Source organism: Lynx canadensis, chromosome B2, assembly GCF_007474595.2.
Source record: "Lynx canadensis isolate LIC74 chromosome B2, mLynCan4.pri.v2, whole genome shotgun sequence".
In the NCBI taxonomy this organism is placed as follows: Eukaryota; Metazoa; Chordata; class Mammalia; order Carnivora; family Felidae; genus Lynx; species Lynx canadensis.
In genome coordinates this window covers 50,742,734-50,762,047 of record NC_044307.1, presented here as the reverse complement: position 1 = coordinate 50,762,047, position 19,314 = coordinate 50,742,734, and the positions used below count along the sequence as shown (strand labels likewise).

Genomic DNA, 19,314 nt, shown 5'->3' with positions numbered 1-19,314 from the left:
AGAGTGGCAGAATTACTATAACAGGACTCTTTATTTCTCCACCAGCCTGTGTCATCATAGTCTTATGATACTGCTTTAGTTTCTCATTCAGGCAAATAAGACTGTTAGGATACTGTTATCCCTATTGTATTAGGTTGGACTTTTGAAGTTGTCATTTTGTAGGTTAGAAAAAAAACCCCATTAAACTATCAGCACTTTAGTATGTTTCAACTCATTAGAAATAAGGAAATGGAGGTAAATGTTTGGTTTATCAACAAAGTTGAATAATACTTGTCCTGTCTAGTTCAGTTAAAGTGAATTCTTACAGAAAGATGGGTTAAAAAAATGAATAAAGAATGATTATTTTCAGCAGGGTTGGAAAATATGACTTCCTACCTATGTTAAACTGAGTCATGTCTGTGTTAGGTCAGAATTAGAAAGGTGAAATTGAACATACACTATTAGTCTTATTTGTGAGTGACTATTCTGACTCTTCTGGTGCTCAGCTGTTCTTGACTTGCTTATCTTCTTTATATACTTTCTCTGGATAATCTCATCCTTTTGCTGCCAGCTGGACCCATCTCAGTCCTCTTGTCTGAATCTTTGCTGGCTGATTCAAGTGTCTAATGGACATTTTCAGTTGAATGGCTTAGAGAAATGAAAGACAAATCACCTCATTATTTTCCCCGAGCCTTGTCCTCCTCCACTCTTTATGGAGCAGAAACCAAAGCATTGTTCATTCATTCATTCAATCATTTGTCCAATACATATTCTCTAAACACTTACTCTGGGCTAAGCATTATTCTAGAAGCAGGATATCCAAAAATGTATTTTTTAAAACTATGAAAATCCCTAACCTCATATAATTTGCACTCTATTAAGTCTACAAGTAGATAATAAAATATGTAAACAAAATACATGGTATGTTAGATGACAATAAATGTTATGAAAAATAGAGGAGGATGGAAAAGGAAATGTGTGTGCTTGGGCGGAGGGTGGGGGGATGCATCATTCTAGACTTTTTCTCTTCCTTCCCCTATTCCTTGTTATGATAGGAAAAAAATAGGATAAAATAGGCAGAGAGGGAAAGGATTAGGGCCTGAGATCCCTGGGTGGGGAAAGACATATTTTGGAACAATGCTGGGAGTGTCAGACCACAGCAAACCCCCTCAGGCTTAAGGTTCCTCTTAAGAATGTAACAGACTCCACCTACTTCCCCTCAGGTTTCCCCTCGGAATTTGGCAAAAGACCTGAGTCTACAATGAAAACAACCCAATCGGGAATGGACAACCCAGCACCTAGAGATATCCAGCCAATAAGGGTAGAACCTGAGAAGGAACAGGGGGAAGAGATGGGGGCAGGGAGGGCACTACCAGAACCTTATAAAATAAGGATCCTTGCCTATAGTTGGTGGGCATTCATTTTCTAATGTCCCCTCTCTGTAAAGAGAGCTTTCCTACTTTCTTGCTTTCTGATTGTATACGCTAATAAACTTTTGCCTGCTGCTCATTTTGTGTCCTCCTCTTCATTCTTTGAAGTGGTGAAACAACAAATCCTGGGTTTTGAGGTAAAAAAAAAAAAAAAAATCCTGCAACACTGTGACTTGATTGTTAAGTCTGTTATCTTACACCTCAATATTGCACTCTTTTCTTAACCATAGTCTTCAAATGAATGGTACTACTTTAATACACACAGATATTTAGTAGGTTTCTCTCTACTTTGCACTGTCCCAATTTATTCTCCACACTCCTGACAGAGAAATCTATTAAAAATAAAATCTGTATTATTTGCTGTGGTTGTTCAGTGCCACAGGCCTCTCCAGGCAGGTACTTTCAAGAACCCCTCATGGGGGAAACCGATAATCCACATCTATAGTCGGAGAAATAGCTGAAATAGTTTTGAAGTCCTTTTGAAGGCATATATTTTAAACTGAGATCCATGTGAGTTCTGCCTTCTACTCTGTAATATAGCCTTGATGACTTTACTATGTTGTTTTAGTTTTAACCTATTTACCAGCCAAATCACTTTTTTAGCCACAGTGACACGTCTACCCCAATGTTCTCCTTCCTCCCATCCAGGAAGGTGCTCTGTGTAGCCTGTGACTTAGAGTTTCTGAAGTGAATGGTAAAGCTCGAGATGATAGTTGGGGTCAAGAAAGAAAGGGGGGAAAACACATATGTATTTAGTATATATACACAAAATGAAATGAGAGAATTTAAGTTCTGTTTAATAATACATGGGTTCTGTTTAATAATAGTATGTTTATGTAATGCCTTTTGTTCTCTTGTAGGGTACTTTGCTTATTTTAAAAGTCTTCAAATGTTACCTATACCTATTATATGAATTTACAAGACGTTGCCCTTATTGAAAGTTTGTAGTTGCTCTTTATTAAAATATTTGGTAGGGGTTGTCGTCTCAAAAGAAAGGCAGACTGCCACGTGCAGCGCCTCATTTGGATGTGTCTGGAGTCTTGGAAGCTTGACTACCCTACGTTCTCCTACAAATGGACCTTGAGAGCTTGTTTGGAGGTTCTAGCAGGGGAGCGCAGCTACTCGTATACCCTTGACCGAAGAACGGTCCTCCTCTATCGGGGAAGGTCGTCCTCTTCGACCGAGCGCGCAGCTTCGGGAGGGACGCACATGGAGCGGTGAGGGAGGAAGGGGACACCCGCCTAGCCAGCCAGATCAGCCGAATCAACCCTGGCGATCAATGGGGTGACAGATGTCGCAGCCAGATCGCCCTCACATCCGAAGCGCTAGGGGCGCGCACGAGCTATATAAACCTAAAGAGATTTTCAACTTTACGCATAGGCCGAGTCACTCTAATGGTACTGGGTCTCTAAAAGGATTTTTTAACTAAAGTCCTAATCTAACTAACACCGTAAAGTCTACTTAATTCCTCATAACGCTAAAATTGGCGCTAACTGGCTCGAATTTGGACTATTTTCATATTATCCAGAATGCCTTGCAGATGGGTGGAGCATGCTAAACACTGCCGTCTCTATTGGTGAGACTTCCCAGCCTCGCCCACCCGAGCGCCAGCTCGCGGCCAGCTGGTCCCGCCTCGCTGCAGACAGCTGGCCGAGCGCTTTGTGAGGCTCCGGGTGCTCCTAGCGGACTCCAGGTCTGTCTCCCTCCTGCCGCTCCCACCCGCCCATCCCCTTCGCCCTCCACTCCCTGGCCCCGAGTCTCTTCCTCCACCGTGCGTCCCAACTCTCTCCCAGCACCCGTTCAGTCCTTCTCATCTCCCTCCCACCCGTACTTTGGCGCCTCCGCCTCCTTCTGGGCAGACGTGGCCCTCTTGGCTGGGGCTGGAGTCATTCTTGGCTCAGCGTGCGTATTTTTATTAACCCGCTCTGCGGAATCCGAACCCACTGGTTTCCGTGGAAGGCTAGCTCGTGGGCTAGCTTTGGGTTTCCTTGGGCTGAGCGGGGACCGGAGTAGCCCAGTCCTAGTAGACTAGGAGTCTAGTCTCGGGTGGTCGAGTCCGTGGCCTGGGCGCATTCCCGAGGCCCGAGGCTCACCTCCCAGCTGTGGCGGGGGACGTGCGGGACCCGGGGGAAGCTACCGCAGGCTGGACGACAGACGCACATTTTGCAGACAATGGTAATGCTCGGCCGGCCCATCTCTCAATAGCTGTAATAATCACATATGACGATGCATGTGAAAACATGAATTCTTGCAAGGGTTCCAAAGAGTGCATAATTCTCCGCGGCCCTCCGCACCTTGCCTCACCAGACCGAATTTGAGAAATTTAAGATTTTCAAGGTCAAAGTGTATGATGTTCTGAATCGGTGAAGTACCGTACTGCTGGCTAGGATGTCTTTACCACAAATGGCCCCAGCTTCCCAAGATCCAGAATAAGAGATCATAAATAGAAATGGTATGGGAGCCAAGTGGTTGTTTCTTTTAATATTTGAAAATGGTGGTATGTTTTCATTGAGTGAGCGAAAACGCAGTCATAAAGGAAAAAAAAAAAAAAACGAAAACAAAAAGCAAAACCGACTTCCATTGCCAAAATCCTGAATATTCATTTAGCCCGTGAGCACCGGGGTTGAAGACTCGAAATAAAAGAAATAAGACTGCTGGTGTGCGAGGAGCTGCGTATTTGTTTTTTTCAGAAACCTTTTCTGAAAGGCCATCATGGCAGCAAAGCCCAAGCTCCACTATCCCAACGGAAGAGGCCGGATGGAGTCCGTAAGATGGGTTTTAGCTGCCGCTGGAGTCGAGGTACCCTCTATGCTGTTTCTTCACAGATTTGTCGTACAACTTTGAGACTTTTGAGGAAAACATAAATGGCGGAGTCCTGTTCTAGCCCTCTCCCCCACCCAACACAGACATGCTTGGTTGAGTCAGAAGATTCCTTGGTTGAGTCAAAAGGGGTTTTTCTTTATAAATGGAATGTGGTTAATGGAAATCTGTTTTACTTCCCACTTTTACTTAATCATTGGCTTCTGATCTACCACCAAGAAGTATTAATAAGGAGAAGAGGAATGAACCTGAAATTTGCCAGTTACAACTTTTCTTAATTATACAAGCTATAGGTAAATTTCCTCTTCAATGGCTTCTAACTGGCAGCCTTCCTCTGCATATGTGTAGGCTTTGGCCCACAGTGGTTTTGTCTTTTTGTTCTATTCTTTTAGTTTCTTATTTATGGAAATGTTCTAGTGGGTTACAAAGGTTGGGAAACCATTGGCATAAATTTCCCTCACCCATTTTCAATTGGCATTTGCTTTGTGCTAATCTTGTTTCATCCATCTCCTCCATTTGTTTTGTGGGAGTATTGTAGTTTTTATCTCTAAAAGGTAAGGATTTTAATACAATACCATAATATCACCCAACAAAATTAGCAGTTCTTTACTAATATCTTAACAGTCTGATTACCTCAAACAGGTCTTTTTATAGTAAGTTTATTCCAGTCTGGATCTATATCATGCCCACACATCGCATTTGCTTAGGTTTCTTTCAGGATTTTTTAAATCTGTAACAATTTCCTCTGCATTTTTTAAAAATAAACTTTATACTTGGGAATAATTTTAAATTTATAGTGAAGTTACGAAGACAGTGCACAGTGTTCCATAACAGCCACTCAGTCCCTCCTGATGATATCATCTTACATAATCATGTCAAAACTAAGAAATTAACGTTGGTGCATGACTAAACTACAGACTATTTGAATTTAATTAGTTTTGCCAATAATGTCCTTTACTCTTCCAGGATCCCACATTATACTTAGTCACTACGTTTCCTTAGTCTCAACCTGTGACAGTTTCTTAGTCTGTCTTTTATTTCACGACCTTGACAGTTTTGAAAAGTATTGGTCAGGTGTTTTGTAGAATTCTCCATAGTTTAGGTTTGTTTGAAGTTTTCTCATAATTGGACTGGGGTTTGGGGTTTTGGGGAAGAATAGCACAGAGGACAAGTGCCTTTCTCATTGTATCATATTAGGGCTGATATTAACATGAGTATATCACTGGTGCTGTTAACCTTGGTCATTTGGCTAAGACGGTGTCTGCCAGGTTTCTTCATTGTAAAAGGATTTGTTCCCTTTATTTTTTGGAAACGAGTCATTAAGTTCAGCCCACGCTTAAAAGGATGGGAATTAAACTCTACCTCCTGGAGGGGGCGGCATCTGTGTTTAGAATTCTTACATAAGGGAGATTTGGGTTTTTTCTTGTCCATTTATCTATTCAATCATTTATTTTTATCAGTGTGGACTTTAGTATTTATTTTGTGCTTTGGGTTATAATCCAATAATGTTTTCTTGCTCAAATTGTCCCACTTTGGCCATTAGCTCTTTCACATTGGCTCCTGCGTCACACCTGTGCACATGACTTCATCCTCCCTTTTCTTTTTTTCCCTTTAGCTCTTTCTTACTTTCTGACACTACAAGATGCTTCAGGCTCATCTTGTATTTTCCTTGCCCTGGCCTTAGAAATTGGTATTCTTCCAAGGAGCCCTGGTCCCTTTTATTAGCAAATGGTATTAGCAACCAACAGCTGAGTGCTAAGTGTCTGCATCTGTTTTTAGTGCCATTTATTTGTGGAAGAAACTACCCTGTAGAATTTCCCCCATTCTGGATTTGACTGACTTACCCTCATTTCAACATATTCTTTTATTCTTTATGTTTCCTGTAAACTAGTTAGACCCAGAGATATGATCAAATCCAGGCTCCTTTTTTTCTTTCTATCTCTAAATCTTTTTTTTTTTTTTTCCTACCAGACTCCATCACAGGGATACTGGGTGCATATTTTTATTATACGACATCAAGGGATGCATGATGTTTGTCTCCTTTTCAGCAACGCCGGCTTGATCAGTGCGTTCCGGTGATGTCAGGCTGGATCCATGCATAAAGTTTCCTCCATCACCTTCTCAACTAGTGGTTTTAGCAGCTATTTTCATCACCATTGTTAGGGATAACAAAATGGTGCTTTTTCTATTTCTGTCTATCATTTTATCTGAATTTATTAACTGTTTCTTTTCTGAAGAGTAGTTTTTCACTTAACTGTTTAATTACTTTGAACTACAGCTCATATGGGAAGAGTAAGGTAAATGCTTGATATAGTCTCTTAATCGATTTTCAGAATAATTAGGCGTTACCGTAGTAACCTCCAAAGATGATACATGAGGGTTTTGGGGTTTGCGGTTTTGTGTTGTTTGGTTGGTTTTAGTTTTGGTTTCTTTGCATATCATTATAACTCACCATACAGTGTTTTACAGTTTTCTAAGTGAGTTGATATCACTTTTATATACAAATTCTGACTTCTGACTTCTCTTGAGAAATTTGAAGATCTGATTGATACTGGACCCTCATTTTCAGAGGGCAAGTAATTACTAAGTCTGACTAAGTAAGGAAGGACTGCCACCATAGATGGTCCTTTCTAGTTCATCACAGTCCCCATTATTCCCCCCATTGTCTCAGGATATGTTTTCTTTTTTTTTTTTTTTAATTTTTTTTTTTCAACGTTTATTTATTTTTGGGACAGAGAGAGACAGAGCATGAACGGGCGAGGGGCCAGAGAGAGACAGAGCATGAACGGGCGAGGGGCAGAGAGAGAGGGAGACACAGAATCGGAAACAGGCTCCAGGCTCTGAGCCATCAGCCCAGAGCCCGACGCGGGGCTCGAACTCCCGGACCGCGAGATCGTGACCTGGCTGAAGTCGGACGCTTAACCGACTGCGCCACCCAGGCGCCCGTCAGGATATGTTTTCTAATTATGTTAAGAAGATAGTGAAAAAAATTCTTGGTCCTGTGACCTGAACCTGGTTGGCTTATTGATGTCACCTACCTTTTCCCTGCATGCTTCTGAGTTTGCAGTTCTGTCTTATTGAATAGGTTTGCAATGGTTATCTTATTTGTACCTTTAATATAATCTTTTCCCAAATCTTCTCTCTTTCCAATCCTCATTCTACCTCATGCCTCCTACTCTCCTATGTATGAGTCAAGATTCTTGGTGACAGCAGTAGAAAACCAACCCTAAGTAAGTTCTACAAAAAAGAAAGTGGGTCACATAACCTACCTCCCCTAGACCAGTCGCAGTGGGCAGGCAGGTGAGGTAGAGGAATTAGCCCAGCAGGTCCCGAACCCACCTTCCAGCCAGTGTGGAGGGAAACCGCAAAGAAATGTATAAAGGAGAAACTGACTCGTGAACTCCCACACAACTTGGTAACCAAATTCCATCTAGAAGAATTATCAGAGGAGGGCTACCTAGCTAAAGTCCAATCTCTTAAATAAAGATTTGTCCTTGGAGAATGGAGCTCACACTTTCAGTTGGGAAGTGAAAGTTAGTCTAGGAAAGGAGAGCCAGGTAAGTGGTAAAGACTGCAGAGTGGGAATGGCAGAGGCGGATCCCTCGAACCTGTTCTCAGATGTTGCAAGCTTAGGAGAAACTTAAACACAAGCAAAACAAAAGGAAACAAGTTTTCTGTAGGTTTGAAAGAGTCTCAGCCATTTTTGTTACAGAATACCCTGCGTCCTGGATTTGCCTGATTTTCACCTTGCAGTTAGATCTGGCAGTATTTTTTACAGTGTTATTGTGCCCTTCTCACTGTCACGGCAGGAAGCACACAATGTCTCAGTGTCCCCCAATGGGGAGCTAAGTTTGACCACTTGGTTAGATAGATGGTGTGATCTCCAAATCTTTCCACCACAAAGATGCTTTTTTCCTTTGTCGTAATTAACTTGTGGGCTGATACTTTAAGGTTGTTTGAATATTCTGTTCCCCGTAAGGCAGTGATTTCAGCATCCATTTTGATCCTTTTCAGAATCAGTTGTTATATTGTAGGTTACAAATGGGTGATTTTCTAATTGTATCATTAGCACTAATTCTTCTGTTAAAAAAAAAAAAAAGCTTTTCCTTCTGCCTTGTTGAATATCATCACTTAAGGACACAGGGATTTTTTTTTATTGGAGTGTGTGATGATCCTCAAGTGACATTACCCGTCTGATGCTTGAATTGTCCCTAATTTGGCTAAGGACTCCCCTTCAGGTAGGGTCCTGCCTGCCTTTGCCTTTGCCATATTCATTGGTCTTTGAGCTCTTCCTTGCTTTCTGATGTATTAGCATCAACCTTTTCTCCCAGGAGTCCAGGTTTCTTTTAGTGATACAGGGAAACCAAGATGTGGGTGCTAAGTGTGCTCCTTCTGCTTCTGAGACAGTTTAACTTGGTATTTTCAGTACTGATCCTGTAATGATATGTGCCTTCATGGGGGATATCTTTTTTTTTTTTTAATTTAGTTTGATGAAGAATTCTTAGAAACAAAAGAACAGTTACAGAAGTTGCAGGATGGTGAGTATGGAAGTGAAACAACTGTTTGGTAATGCTGATTTTTCTTTTAAGAACCGATATTTATGTGGAAGGTCAAAGATGCTGCTTACACTGAACTCTCAACAGTATCCTAACACCAGGGGGGGAAATAGCTGAAATTGCTCTTCTCTGAGAGCTAAAGGGAGTGAACAATCAGGTGAACAGCCTTTCTCCATCCCTTTCTCCTCTCTCTGCCCCCCTCTTTTCCCGCTTTTTTTCCTCTCCTTCATACCTTCCCTCTTCAGCTTCCCCACCTAGCTCCAAATTATCTGAGCCTGCTTGAGTATGCAAACAGAAGTCCTCATTTAAACTGGGCCGCATATTTGCAGTGAATACTAAACAGAAATGAATTCAGTGAAAGTCCCCCCACTTTTAACTCCTGATCAGCCCCACTCCCTCTATGCCCAGGCTCCATAAGGAATACCTAGTGACTCTGTAAGTAGCCTCCCTCCCAGCCATCAGCAGGGTCTCTAGACCCAACTGAAGGCTGCCTCGAGAGGGACCAACTGTAATGTCACTCTTCCTGTGTGACACTGGCCTCATGTCACTAGGCATGTGTTGAGTAATCATTTTCCCCAAACACTCATGTACCCCCAATCTGTGAGCCCCTTGAGGGCTAGGCTGTATCCTACATTTGCATCTCTCCCCAGGGCTTAGTATGTGGAAAGTGTTTGACACAGTTTTTGTTGAAAAAAGCAAGTGGTTGGTTTTTGATCCATGACAGCAGACTTGGTAGTACGTGGTCTGTGGCTGTGGAACAGAAAGCCCGGTGAGTACACAGGAGTCTCAGTCGGTGACGTAGGTTTTATGATCAGATTGTTTAAAGCAGTGCAATCGATAGAACAGTCTACAGTGATGGAAATGTTCTGTTCCCAGTCTGGTGTCATAGCCGCTAGCCATACGTGCCTACTGAGCGCTTGCAATGTGTCTAGCATGCTTAAGGAATCGAATTCTAAATTTGTCAAAATTTTGATTAATTTAAGTGTAGGTTTAACTAGACACATGCAGCTACTGACTACTGACTGGGTTGGCCAGTGCAGCTCTGAAGAAATATCTTCCCCACATTCTCTCCCGCCCCTTGTCATGACTATTGGGCACTTTTGCTGGTGTGAACATGAAGAGGGAAGGTTTTGAACAGGGCTTGTTTTCAGGCTTCTTTGGCAGTTCAGTCTGCTACCCTGCATGAAGTTGATGTCATCTGTCATCAGGGAGCTTTCCACTGTTCCCAAGGCTCTGGCCCCACCGTCCCTTTTCATTCAATAGGGCATGTTCAGGGGTTGGGGGACAGGGAAGAGATCAGTTTTAACTCTGGGCTTCCATTCTCAGGTAACCACCTGCTGTTCCAGCAAGTGCCGATGGTTGAAATTGACGGGATGAAGTTGGTGCAGACCCGCAGCATCCTTCACTACATAGCAGAGAAGCACCACCTGTTTGGCAAGGATCTCAAGGAGAGAACCCTGTACTATGGCCCTCTCAAGTGTTCTCGATTGTCACTTACTGAGACCTCAGCCGATTAGCAGTCTCTACAGCACGCCCCGCCTCCTTTATGTCTTGTATCATTAGAGTAAACCGGGAACAAAAACCAGTTGGAAAATCAGCACAGAGAGTCTGGGCAAAACAATAGAGAAGAATTGAGTTCAGATACCAGATCCTCTATTTGGGGTGTGATTGTTTCAGGTTTCAACATGTTTAAATGCTTTGATATTGCTTTTTACCTTTCTTGCAAACTTAATATCACAGAGTATTAAGAACAGGAGGCTGCTATGACATTCAAGGTCAGGAATACTGTCCCTTGATTATAATTTGGATTATATTTTTGAACTCAAAGCCTGATCGTTGTACCTACTAAGATGCGTGATCCAAGGCAAAATGCTGAGTTCCACAGTCCTGCCGAGTATCCTATACAATATATTAATATCATATGCCTGATAATGAAAGTCAATTAATATGGATAATAGAGTCAATGAAATATTGGGTGGAGTGTTTAGCACCATGCCTGGTACATACCAAGCATTCCATAAATGATAGCCACTGTTTTTATAAATGTGAAATTCCACCCACACCAAGCGTGGGTTCTGGAGTAAGGATAGACAGTTAGGGTCCCTGGAGAGGGGGATGTCATGGCTATTTGCTTTCTGATCTGTGACAGATTTTTTTGAATTACAGCTAAAATTGGCTTTGCATCTTTGCTCTTGAGCCAGGTATAGATAAATGCTCCTGGGTCCTTAAGTTGCCAGAGCCTTAAGAGAAAAGCACTCTGAATTCTTAGTTGTGGAAGCCGATGAGTTCAAAGAAGGGGAAACTGAGATAACTTTTTTGTTGTTGTTATTTTAAGGATTGACATGTATGTGGAGGGGACGCTAGATCTGCTGGAACTGATTATCATGCATCCTTTCCTAAAACCAGATGATCAACAAAAGGAAGTGGTTAACATGGCCCAGAAGGCTATAATTAGATACTTTCCTGTGTTTGAAAAGGTAGGTGGCAGAGCAACTCACGAACACAGCATGACCAGACTACAAGGGAGCTGTCACTGACGCCCCGCTCTGCGCTGGGCAGTGGAAAGGGGAACCTGCTGGACTAACCTCGGGGATTCCCTAGAGCTGACAGTAGCTGTCAGAGCAAAGCCAGGGTGTCTTGAAGCCCCTCAGGCTCTACTTGGACCATGTTACTCGGAAGTCTGGAAAAAACATGGGTTCACCACATGTGCGCATTATTGTTCACCAGGTGCCCACCCTGTGTAAGATGCAGAAAAGCAGAAACTGCCTAATTCCTACCTTCTTTCATCCCATGAACATTTGGGGAAGGGCCATTGTATACCAACATCCTACCTGATAGTTTGGTATGATGAGAAGACCATTGTTTTATTTTTCTCCCCTTTGCTCTCTTTGCTTCCTGTTTTGTTATTTTCCTCATCTTGTTAATATATCTGCTTTCCTGGGCTTCAGACTCCTGTTTTTCTCAACTAAGAGCAATTGTTTTAAATGTTTCTGTTAAAAATAGAAGAGAGTGTAATGTACGGAATTGGCAAATCTCTGGCCATCTTTGTAGAATTAGATTTAAGAAGGAGAGGTATTCTCTGGGTTTTTCGGTCACTTGGTTTCATGGTCTCTCACCCACAGGCACTTGGCAAATGTAAAATATGATAATGTAGAAATGTAGTGTGACAAGGGAGGAAGAGGTGCCTTGGTGAGAGGTCACTGCTGGTTCTTAAATTCCTATGGCCCAGACTGAGTCAGCTCCTAATACATACATGAGCTAAAAATTTTTAGCTTTATTTTTTTTAATTTTTATTGTTTTTTAGACATAATGGAACGGAATCACAGAGAGACTGAACAACATGCCTAATGTGGGGAGCCGGGATTGGGAACCCTGGCCTCTGACTGCAATTCTGGATTCACTGTGCTCTCCCACTCTGGCTCCAGTAGCTATACTTGATTGGGAGTTGTATGTGGAGCCCCTGTCTGACACCCCCCCAACCGTCCCCCCCCCCCAAACACACACCTTGCATGCATTCATACTCACTTATGGGCATCCAAGAGTTCACTACAAAGGAGATCCCCCTTTTCTTTCTTTCTTTTCTTTTTTTCTTTTTTTTTTTAACTTTTATTTATTACTGAGAGACAGAGAGACACAGAGTGTGAGCAGGGGAGAGGTAGAGAGAGGGGGAGTCAACAGAATCTGAAGTAGGCTCCGAGCTGTCAGCACCGAGCCTGGAGATCATGACCTGAGCTGAAGTCGGTCGCCCAACCAACTTAGCCACCTAGGCGCCCCAATCCCTCCCTTTTTTACCACTATTCCCTGCTTCCTCCTCCTCATCATCTATCCCTATGAATCTCTGAAGCAACATGTTGCCCTCACAACAGGAGTCAAGATCAGCCCTTGTGCTTTTAGTTTTCTCTGTCTTGGAAGTTGTGACAGGAAGCCTGCTTTACTAAAAAAATTTTTTGGGGGCGCCTGGGTGGCTTGGTCGGTTAAGCGTCTGACTTCGGCTCAGGTCATGATCTCATGGTCCATGAGTTCAAGCCCCGCGTCGGGCTCTGTGCTGACAGCTCAGAGCCTGGGGCCTGTTTCAGATTCTGTGTTTCCCTCTCTCTCTGCTCCTCCCCTGCTCATGCTCTGTCTCTCTCTGTCTCAAAAATACATAAACGTTAAAAAAAAATAAAAAAAAAAATTTTTTTTTTCAATGTTTATTTTTGAGAGACAGAGACAGGTTGTGAGCAGGGGAGGGGCAGAGAAAGAGAGAGGGAGAAACAGAATCCGGAGCAGGCTCTAGGCTCTGAGCTGTCAACACAGAGCCTGACATGGGGCTCGAACTCATGAACTGTGAGATCATAACCTGAGCCAAAGTCGGACACTTAAGGGACTAATCTACCCAGGCACCTCGGAAACCTGCTTTTTTTATGGTCATGTCTAGTTGATGACTGCAGGTCCCCATGTTTGTAGAAATACGGAGTCAGCAAGTTAGATTAGAGTCCTTGGAGGGGACCTGTTGCTGACTTACATGACATCCCCCAGCCTCCTGCATCTGTCACCTCTAATCATTTCTGTAGGATACATTTATGGAATAGATGTGTCCTTTTAAAGCACTGGATGCTAAATCTAGAGTTCAGATTTTCTTCCCCTTTTCAGTGTTTGATATAAAGCAGGTATTTAATGGTACTTCTGTTCTACACCCTTTGTGTGTTCTCTCTCTCTGATATAGGGATCCTCCTCTTGATATTACTTATATGCAGAGATACTGCACTGATTCAATAGTTTCATCAGTTTCTCTGTGTAAAGAATTGTTAGCAATGCAAAACATTTATATCCTGCAGGTTTTAAGGGATCATGGGCAAAGGTTTCTCGTTGGTAACCAGCTGAGCCTTGCGGACGTGATTCTACTCCAAACCATTTTGGCTCTAGAAGAGAAAATCCCCAATATCCTGTCTGCATTTCCTCACCTCCAGGTAAATAAAACCGTGTTTTAGAAGATTGGTTCAGATCTCTTAGACCTTCCTTCCTTCAATGTCTGTTAGTTGGTTGGCTAGGGGTGCATGTGTCCTTTTTTAGATTCTAGTTAGTAAGATGAAATGAAAGTAGAAACTTGAAATGGTTTTTCTGGTTCCTAGATCTTACGAGCTGAAAGATAATGTATCTGTGAAAGCAGTTTTACCTAAGTTTTATCCCATAACTATGCTCTTGAAAAAATATCGCATACACAGTTTGCTAACAAACTTGCCTTAGGGGTAATCTCAGGGATGAGGCGTTCCTCATCTGTCCGTGCTGTATATATACTGACAGGAGGGCTTCAGGGTCAACACCAAAAACAGTCTCCTTGTCAGGATGTGGCTCCCGATTTTCAGAAATAGGTGCTCTTGAATTGGAAATGTCCCAGCCTGAGTTCTGAAAACAAGTAAGAGGCTCGCTGAATATCACTCCAGAGAGTTCCCACCATACATTCCCCTTGTTGGAAAATCCAAGGAGAAACTTGTGTGTGTCTCCACTTATTCCTCAGTATTATTCTGGTAAGACTGATCATGGAACTTCAAAGCAGAAAAGGGCTTTAAACAACTAATCTCATCCAGAACCTTTGGTGTAGATACGAGGAAATAGAGACCCAAGGTCAAGAAGTCAGCAGCCAAGATGGCCTAGTTAGTGAGCCTCAGTTCTGTCTAGGACCTTAGCCTTTTATCTCCAGGTCCAGTGGGTTTCCTCTATATGGGGGTTTGGCAAACTGCAGCCTCCGGGTCAAATCAGCCCTGCCACCTGTTTGTGTATGGTCCCTGAGCTAAGAATGGTTTTTACATTTTTTTTTTAAAGTTTTATTTATTTTTAAGAAATCTCTACACCCAACATGGGGCTTGAACTCATGACCCCAAGATCAAGAGTCACACTCTCCTCCAACTGAACCAGCCAGATACCCCAATTTTTACATATTTAAGTGGTTGAAAAAAAAATCAGAAGAATAATATTTCATGACACATGAAATTATATAAAGTTTGAATTTCACAAAGCCATGGCTCATGCATGCACACATTGTTTACAGCTGCTTTTGTGCTACCACAAGAGTTCAGTAGTTCTGATAGAGACCATATGGCTTGCAAAACCTAAAATATTTACTAACTGGTCCTTTATAGGAAAAGGTTGCCAATCCCTTATATACCCAAATGGGCACATATTTGACTAAGTTACCAAAAGTCAAGAGAAATACACTAGATCTCCAAAATCTCCAATGCTTCTTAAAAAATGATAATAATTTTTCCAAGCCTAGCAAATACACTTTGATATACTTATGAGGACAACAACCCTAGTTAAATACATACACCTGGAAAAGAAGAATAGAAGTCTTCAACAAGCCAGTAGCCATTATATTGTTTAGCTGCCTGTTCATTTCCTCTTGTAGACACAGGGGCGAACATTCTTTAACCTGACTTTCATACCAGTAGGTCCCTGAAATAACTCAGGGACCTGTTGGCATTTTCCATCCATGACACTAACGACTTATTTTTAAACCCCAGGTACATCTGTATAAATGTAATTTTTTGAAACGTGGGTCAAGGTGTTTTTTTTCCATATTGAAGGATAGTTAACACACAATGCCATGTTAGTTTCAACACCGTGACCTAGCAGCTCCACACATCATGCTATGCTCATGACAAGTGTAGCTACCATTTGTCCCCATACAACGCTATTACAGTGTCATAGACTATATTGTATGTGTTGTACCTTTCATTCCCATGATTTATTAATTCCATAACTAGAAGCCTTTATCTCCCACTCCATCCGTTTTGTCTATCCCGCCCCCACCCCACCACCTTCCTTCTGGCAACTGTCAGTTTGTTCTCTATTTATGTGTCTGTTTCTGTTGCTTGTTTCGTTTTTTAGATCCCACATATAAGAAAAATCCTATGATACTTGTCTTTTTCTGACTTATTTCACTGGGCATAATACCTTCTAGATCCATCCATGCTGTCACAAATGGCAGAATTTCATTCTTTTGTATGGCCAAGTAGTGTTCCATTGTATATATAAATACATATCTTATATATCCACATCTTCCTTATCCATTCATCTATGGGTGGACACTTAGGTTGTTTCCATAATCTGGCTATTATAAATAATAGCACAATAAGCACAGGGGTACATATATCTTTTCAAATTAGTGTTTTCATTTTCTTTGCATAAATACTCAGTAGTGGAATTACTGGATTGTATGGTATTTTTATTTTTAATTTTTTGAGGAACCTCCTTACTGTTTTCCATAGCAGCTGCACCTAAATACAATTTTAATCTCTGATGAGATTGGGCATCAATATTAAAACACTTTTTTTTAATGTTTATTTTATTTTTTGAGAGAGAGAGAGGGACCAAGCATGAGCAGGGGAGGGACAGAGAGAAAGGGAGACACAGAATCTGAAGCAGGCTCCAGATCTGAGCTAAAGTCAGACACTTAACTGACTGAGTCACCCAGGGACCCCTTGGTATTAAAGGACTTTAGAATCTAACACCAGATCTAAGTTGAAATGAGGATCATTACTGCATTGATTAAAGGGCATAAAAGTCAGATGTCACAAAAGTTTTATTATATGTGACAAATATGAATCTCAGGTAAATCTTTAAATGATAAATCCTATAGAACAAGTTTCCAAATGTTAGTATAGTATTTGAAATTAGATGATATAAAGAGTTAAAATAAGTAATAAAAAGAGAAAATTGTCATTTACATAGCTTTAATTGACATAATTATTAGCTTTTGTTAATAGTGAAATATGTATGTATGTTTCTGTATCTCTGTGTGCATGCTTAAGGTTATGCTTTGTATATTATTGACTTTTAATAAATAGTAACTTTTTGAATAAATGACCTCTTTGAAAAATTTTATTAGAATAATTATATATGATAGATATACACTTTTTCATATGGTTCAAAATTTTTATTAGATCGAATAGACTTTTCTTCTCAATTACTGAGAATTGGTAAGATTTGACTGTATGAATGGAAAATATGATTTCCGTAAATATCTGGTATCTGGGGTCTGAACCCCAGGCTGTAAAAAATGCTACTGTCCGTCTCCCATTCATAGCCATAAAGAGGATCCATTTGCTAATAGGAGTAAAACAAGTCCAAGGAAGGGGAATTTCAGTTGTGCCATATGATGACTTTTTTAAATACTTTTATTCAAATGACTCATGCATTTTCTCTGAGTAGAATAGTATATTTAAGGTACTGATTTTTCCTTCCTTTTTTCTCTTTAAGCAAGCATTATAATCCTAATCTAAGTATCTTTTTTATTTGTCTATGTCTGAAAAGAATTCACATTTTGGTCTGAGCTGTGAGTTTGCATGAATAAAGCCTGGATAGATCCCAGCCATTGTGGGCAGAGATTGTAAATAGTCACACCAACACTTCTGCTTGGGTTCCTGTAACAAATATGTATTGCAAAAACTTTCATGGGCCATTTTGCACAACTGTATTTTCACAGTAACTTATTACCTTTGCTGTTAACCTTGAATTGTTGTGTTTTCCTTTTTCAGGAGTTCACAGTGAAAATCAGTAATATCCCTACAATTAAGAAATTCCTTGAACCTGGCAGCAAGAAGAAGCCTCCTCCAGATGACATCTACGTGAGAACCGTCTACAACATCTTTATGCCCTAAGACATCACACCCATCTGTGAGTGCGAGCTAGTCCCTAGAGATTTCTGTCTCCACAATAGCATCTTCACTGATGCTGGGCCACTGCGGTCCCAGCTCTGTCATGGTGCTATGTATGATTGTTCTTCAGTTGGGTCTTTCATGTCAAGATCTCTTTTAGAATCATTGATTTTTTATTTTATTTTTTTTATTTTTTTTGTCCAGTGAATAATTGTTAAGTGACCTTTTTCTGAAAACCTTTTTGAAGAGGCTGACATTTGAGTTAGATCTGATGTGGTTACTCATTTCCTGAATACCAAGGATGGGCAGGACCTCATGTTCTCCTCTGAGCTTCTTTTCTCCTTTCCTTATCCCATTCTAAATGCCCTCCAATCTTTTCCTAATGTTTAGTGTTTGATAACAACAGAATATCTAGTGAATAATTCCTCTCTGCTATAATAAGTCTGTGGTAGTAATGAAGGCAGTCAGTATTAGCCAAAATAAAGAATTTATAAATCATCGCCGTGTTGCCAGAATTTTTTTTTTAATTAAGTTGTTTGGAATTTATAACACACTCTCATGGTTCAAAAATCAAAATAGCATAAGAGGGTATAGAGTTGGAAGTGTTCTTTTCAGCCCTGCCCCCAAGCTACCCAGTTCTGTTCCCCATAGGTAAACACACTTATCATTTGTATATCCCTCCAGTTGTATTTGATGCATGTATATGAAAATATAAATATATATTATTTATCTTCTTACTACCCAAATGGTTATTTGTAGACTGGTAACTTTTTGCATTTCAAAACTAAAAGTACTGTTTATTAATACTCCTTTTTTTTTTTTTATTTTTAAGTAAACTTTTTTTTTAAGTTTATTCATTTATTTTGAGAGAGAGAGAGAGAGAGCAGGGGAGGGTCAGAGAGAGAGGGAGAGAGAGAATCCCAAGCAGGCCCCACACTGTCAGCACAGAGCCCAATGAGGGGCTTGAACTCATGAACTGTGAGATCATGACCTGAGCTGAAACCAAGAGTTGGACACTTAACCGACTGAGCCACTCAGGTGCCCCTATTTTTAAGTAAACTTACTAATTAAAGTATAATACACACACAAAGGTAAGCATATTGTAATTTTAAAGTGTAATGAATTGTCACAAAGTGAATACTCCAATGTAACCACCATTCAAATCAAGAAATAAAACATCAACACCTCAGAGGCACCCCCCAAATGTCTCTTCTCAATAGTTTTTGTATATATAGTGCAATCATATGATACACATTTTTCTATTTACTTTTTATACTTAATAATTTTTATGCCAAGAACGTATACCCTTGTTAAACCACTGTATTAATACTGCTTTAAACATGTGTTGGTTTTTTTTTAAATTTTTTTTTTTCAACGTTTATTTATTTTTGGGACAGAGAGAGACAGAGCATGAATGGGGGAGGGGCAGAGAGAGAGGGAGACACAGAATCGGAAACAGGCTCAGAGTCTGCCCAGATCAGCCCAGAATCTGACCCGGGGCTCGAACTCAGGGACCGCGAGATCGTGACCTGGCTGAAGTCGGACGCTTAACCGACTGCGCCACCCAGGCGCCCCACATGTGTTGGTTTATTGCTCAGGTACTGAGTACCTATTATGTGCCAGGGAGGGTGTCAGGAGGCAGAATCTCAAAACAGAGCCCCTGCTCTGGAAAAATCCACCACACGGTAAAGGAGATAGACATGTAAACATGTCTACATGTAAACAGGAGATCGTGACCTGGCTGAAGTCGGACGCTTAACCGACTGCGCCACCCAGGCGCCCCACATGTGTTGGTTTATTGCTCAGGTACTGAGTACCTATTATGTGCCAGGGAGGGTGTCAGGAGGCAGAATCTCAAAACAGAGCCCCTGCTCTGGAAAAATCCACCACACG

General features: G+C 41.2%; 1 protein-coding gene across 2 annotated transcripts; it reads left to right on the top strand.

Annotated features, from left to right (window-relative positions):
* Window positions 1–3,036: 3,036 nt before the first annotated feature.
* On the top strand, window positions 3,037–17,921 carry LOC115514061 (glutathione S-transferase A4). Of its 2 annotated transcripts, none has more exons than XM_030315715.1 (7): window positions 3,037–3,102; window positions 4,100–4,208; window positions 8,716–8,767; window positions 10,112–10,244; window positions 11,121–11,262; window positions 13,603–13,734; window positions 17,302–17,921. In XM_030315715.1, exons 2-7 carry the CDS (start codon window positions 4,122–4,124, stop codon window positions 17,422–17,424), a joined length of 669 nt encoding a protein of 222 aa, XP_030171575.1. In that variant the 5' UTR covers window positions 3,037–3,102; window positions 4,100–4,121; the 3' UTR covers window positions 17,425–17,921. The 2 variants fall into 2 exon arrangements, with proteins under 2 accessions (XP_030171575.1, XP_030171576.1); XM_030315716.1 differs by lacking the exon at window positions 3,037–3,102 and adding an exon at window positions 3,532–3,584.
* Window positions 17,922–19,314: the final 1,393 nt, after the last annotated feature.

Coding starts and splice junctions, on each gene's coding strand:
- LOC115514061 (XM_030315715.1), top strand. CDS start 4,122: ATGGCAGCAAAGCCCAAGCTCCACTATCCCAACGGAAGAGGCCGGATG. Junction 11,263..13,602: donor ACTTTCCTGTGTTTGAAAAG/GTAGGTGGCAGA, acceptor TATATCCTGCAG/GTTTTAAGGGATCATGGGCA. Junction 13,735..17,301: donor CTGCATTTCCTCACCTCCAG/GTAAATAAAACC, acceptor TTCCTTTTTCAG/GAGTTCACAGTGAAAATCAG.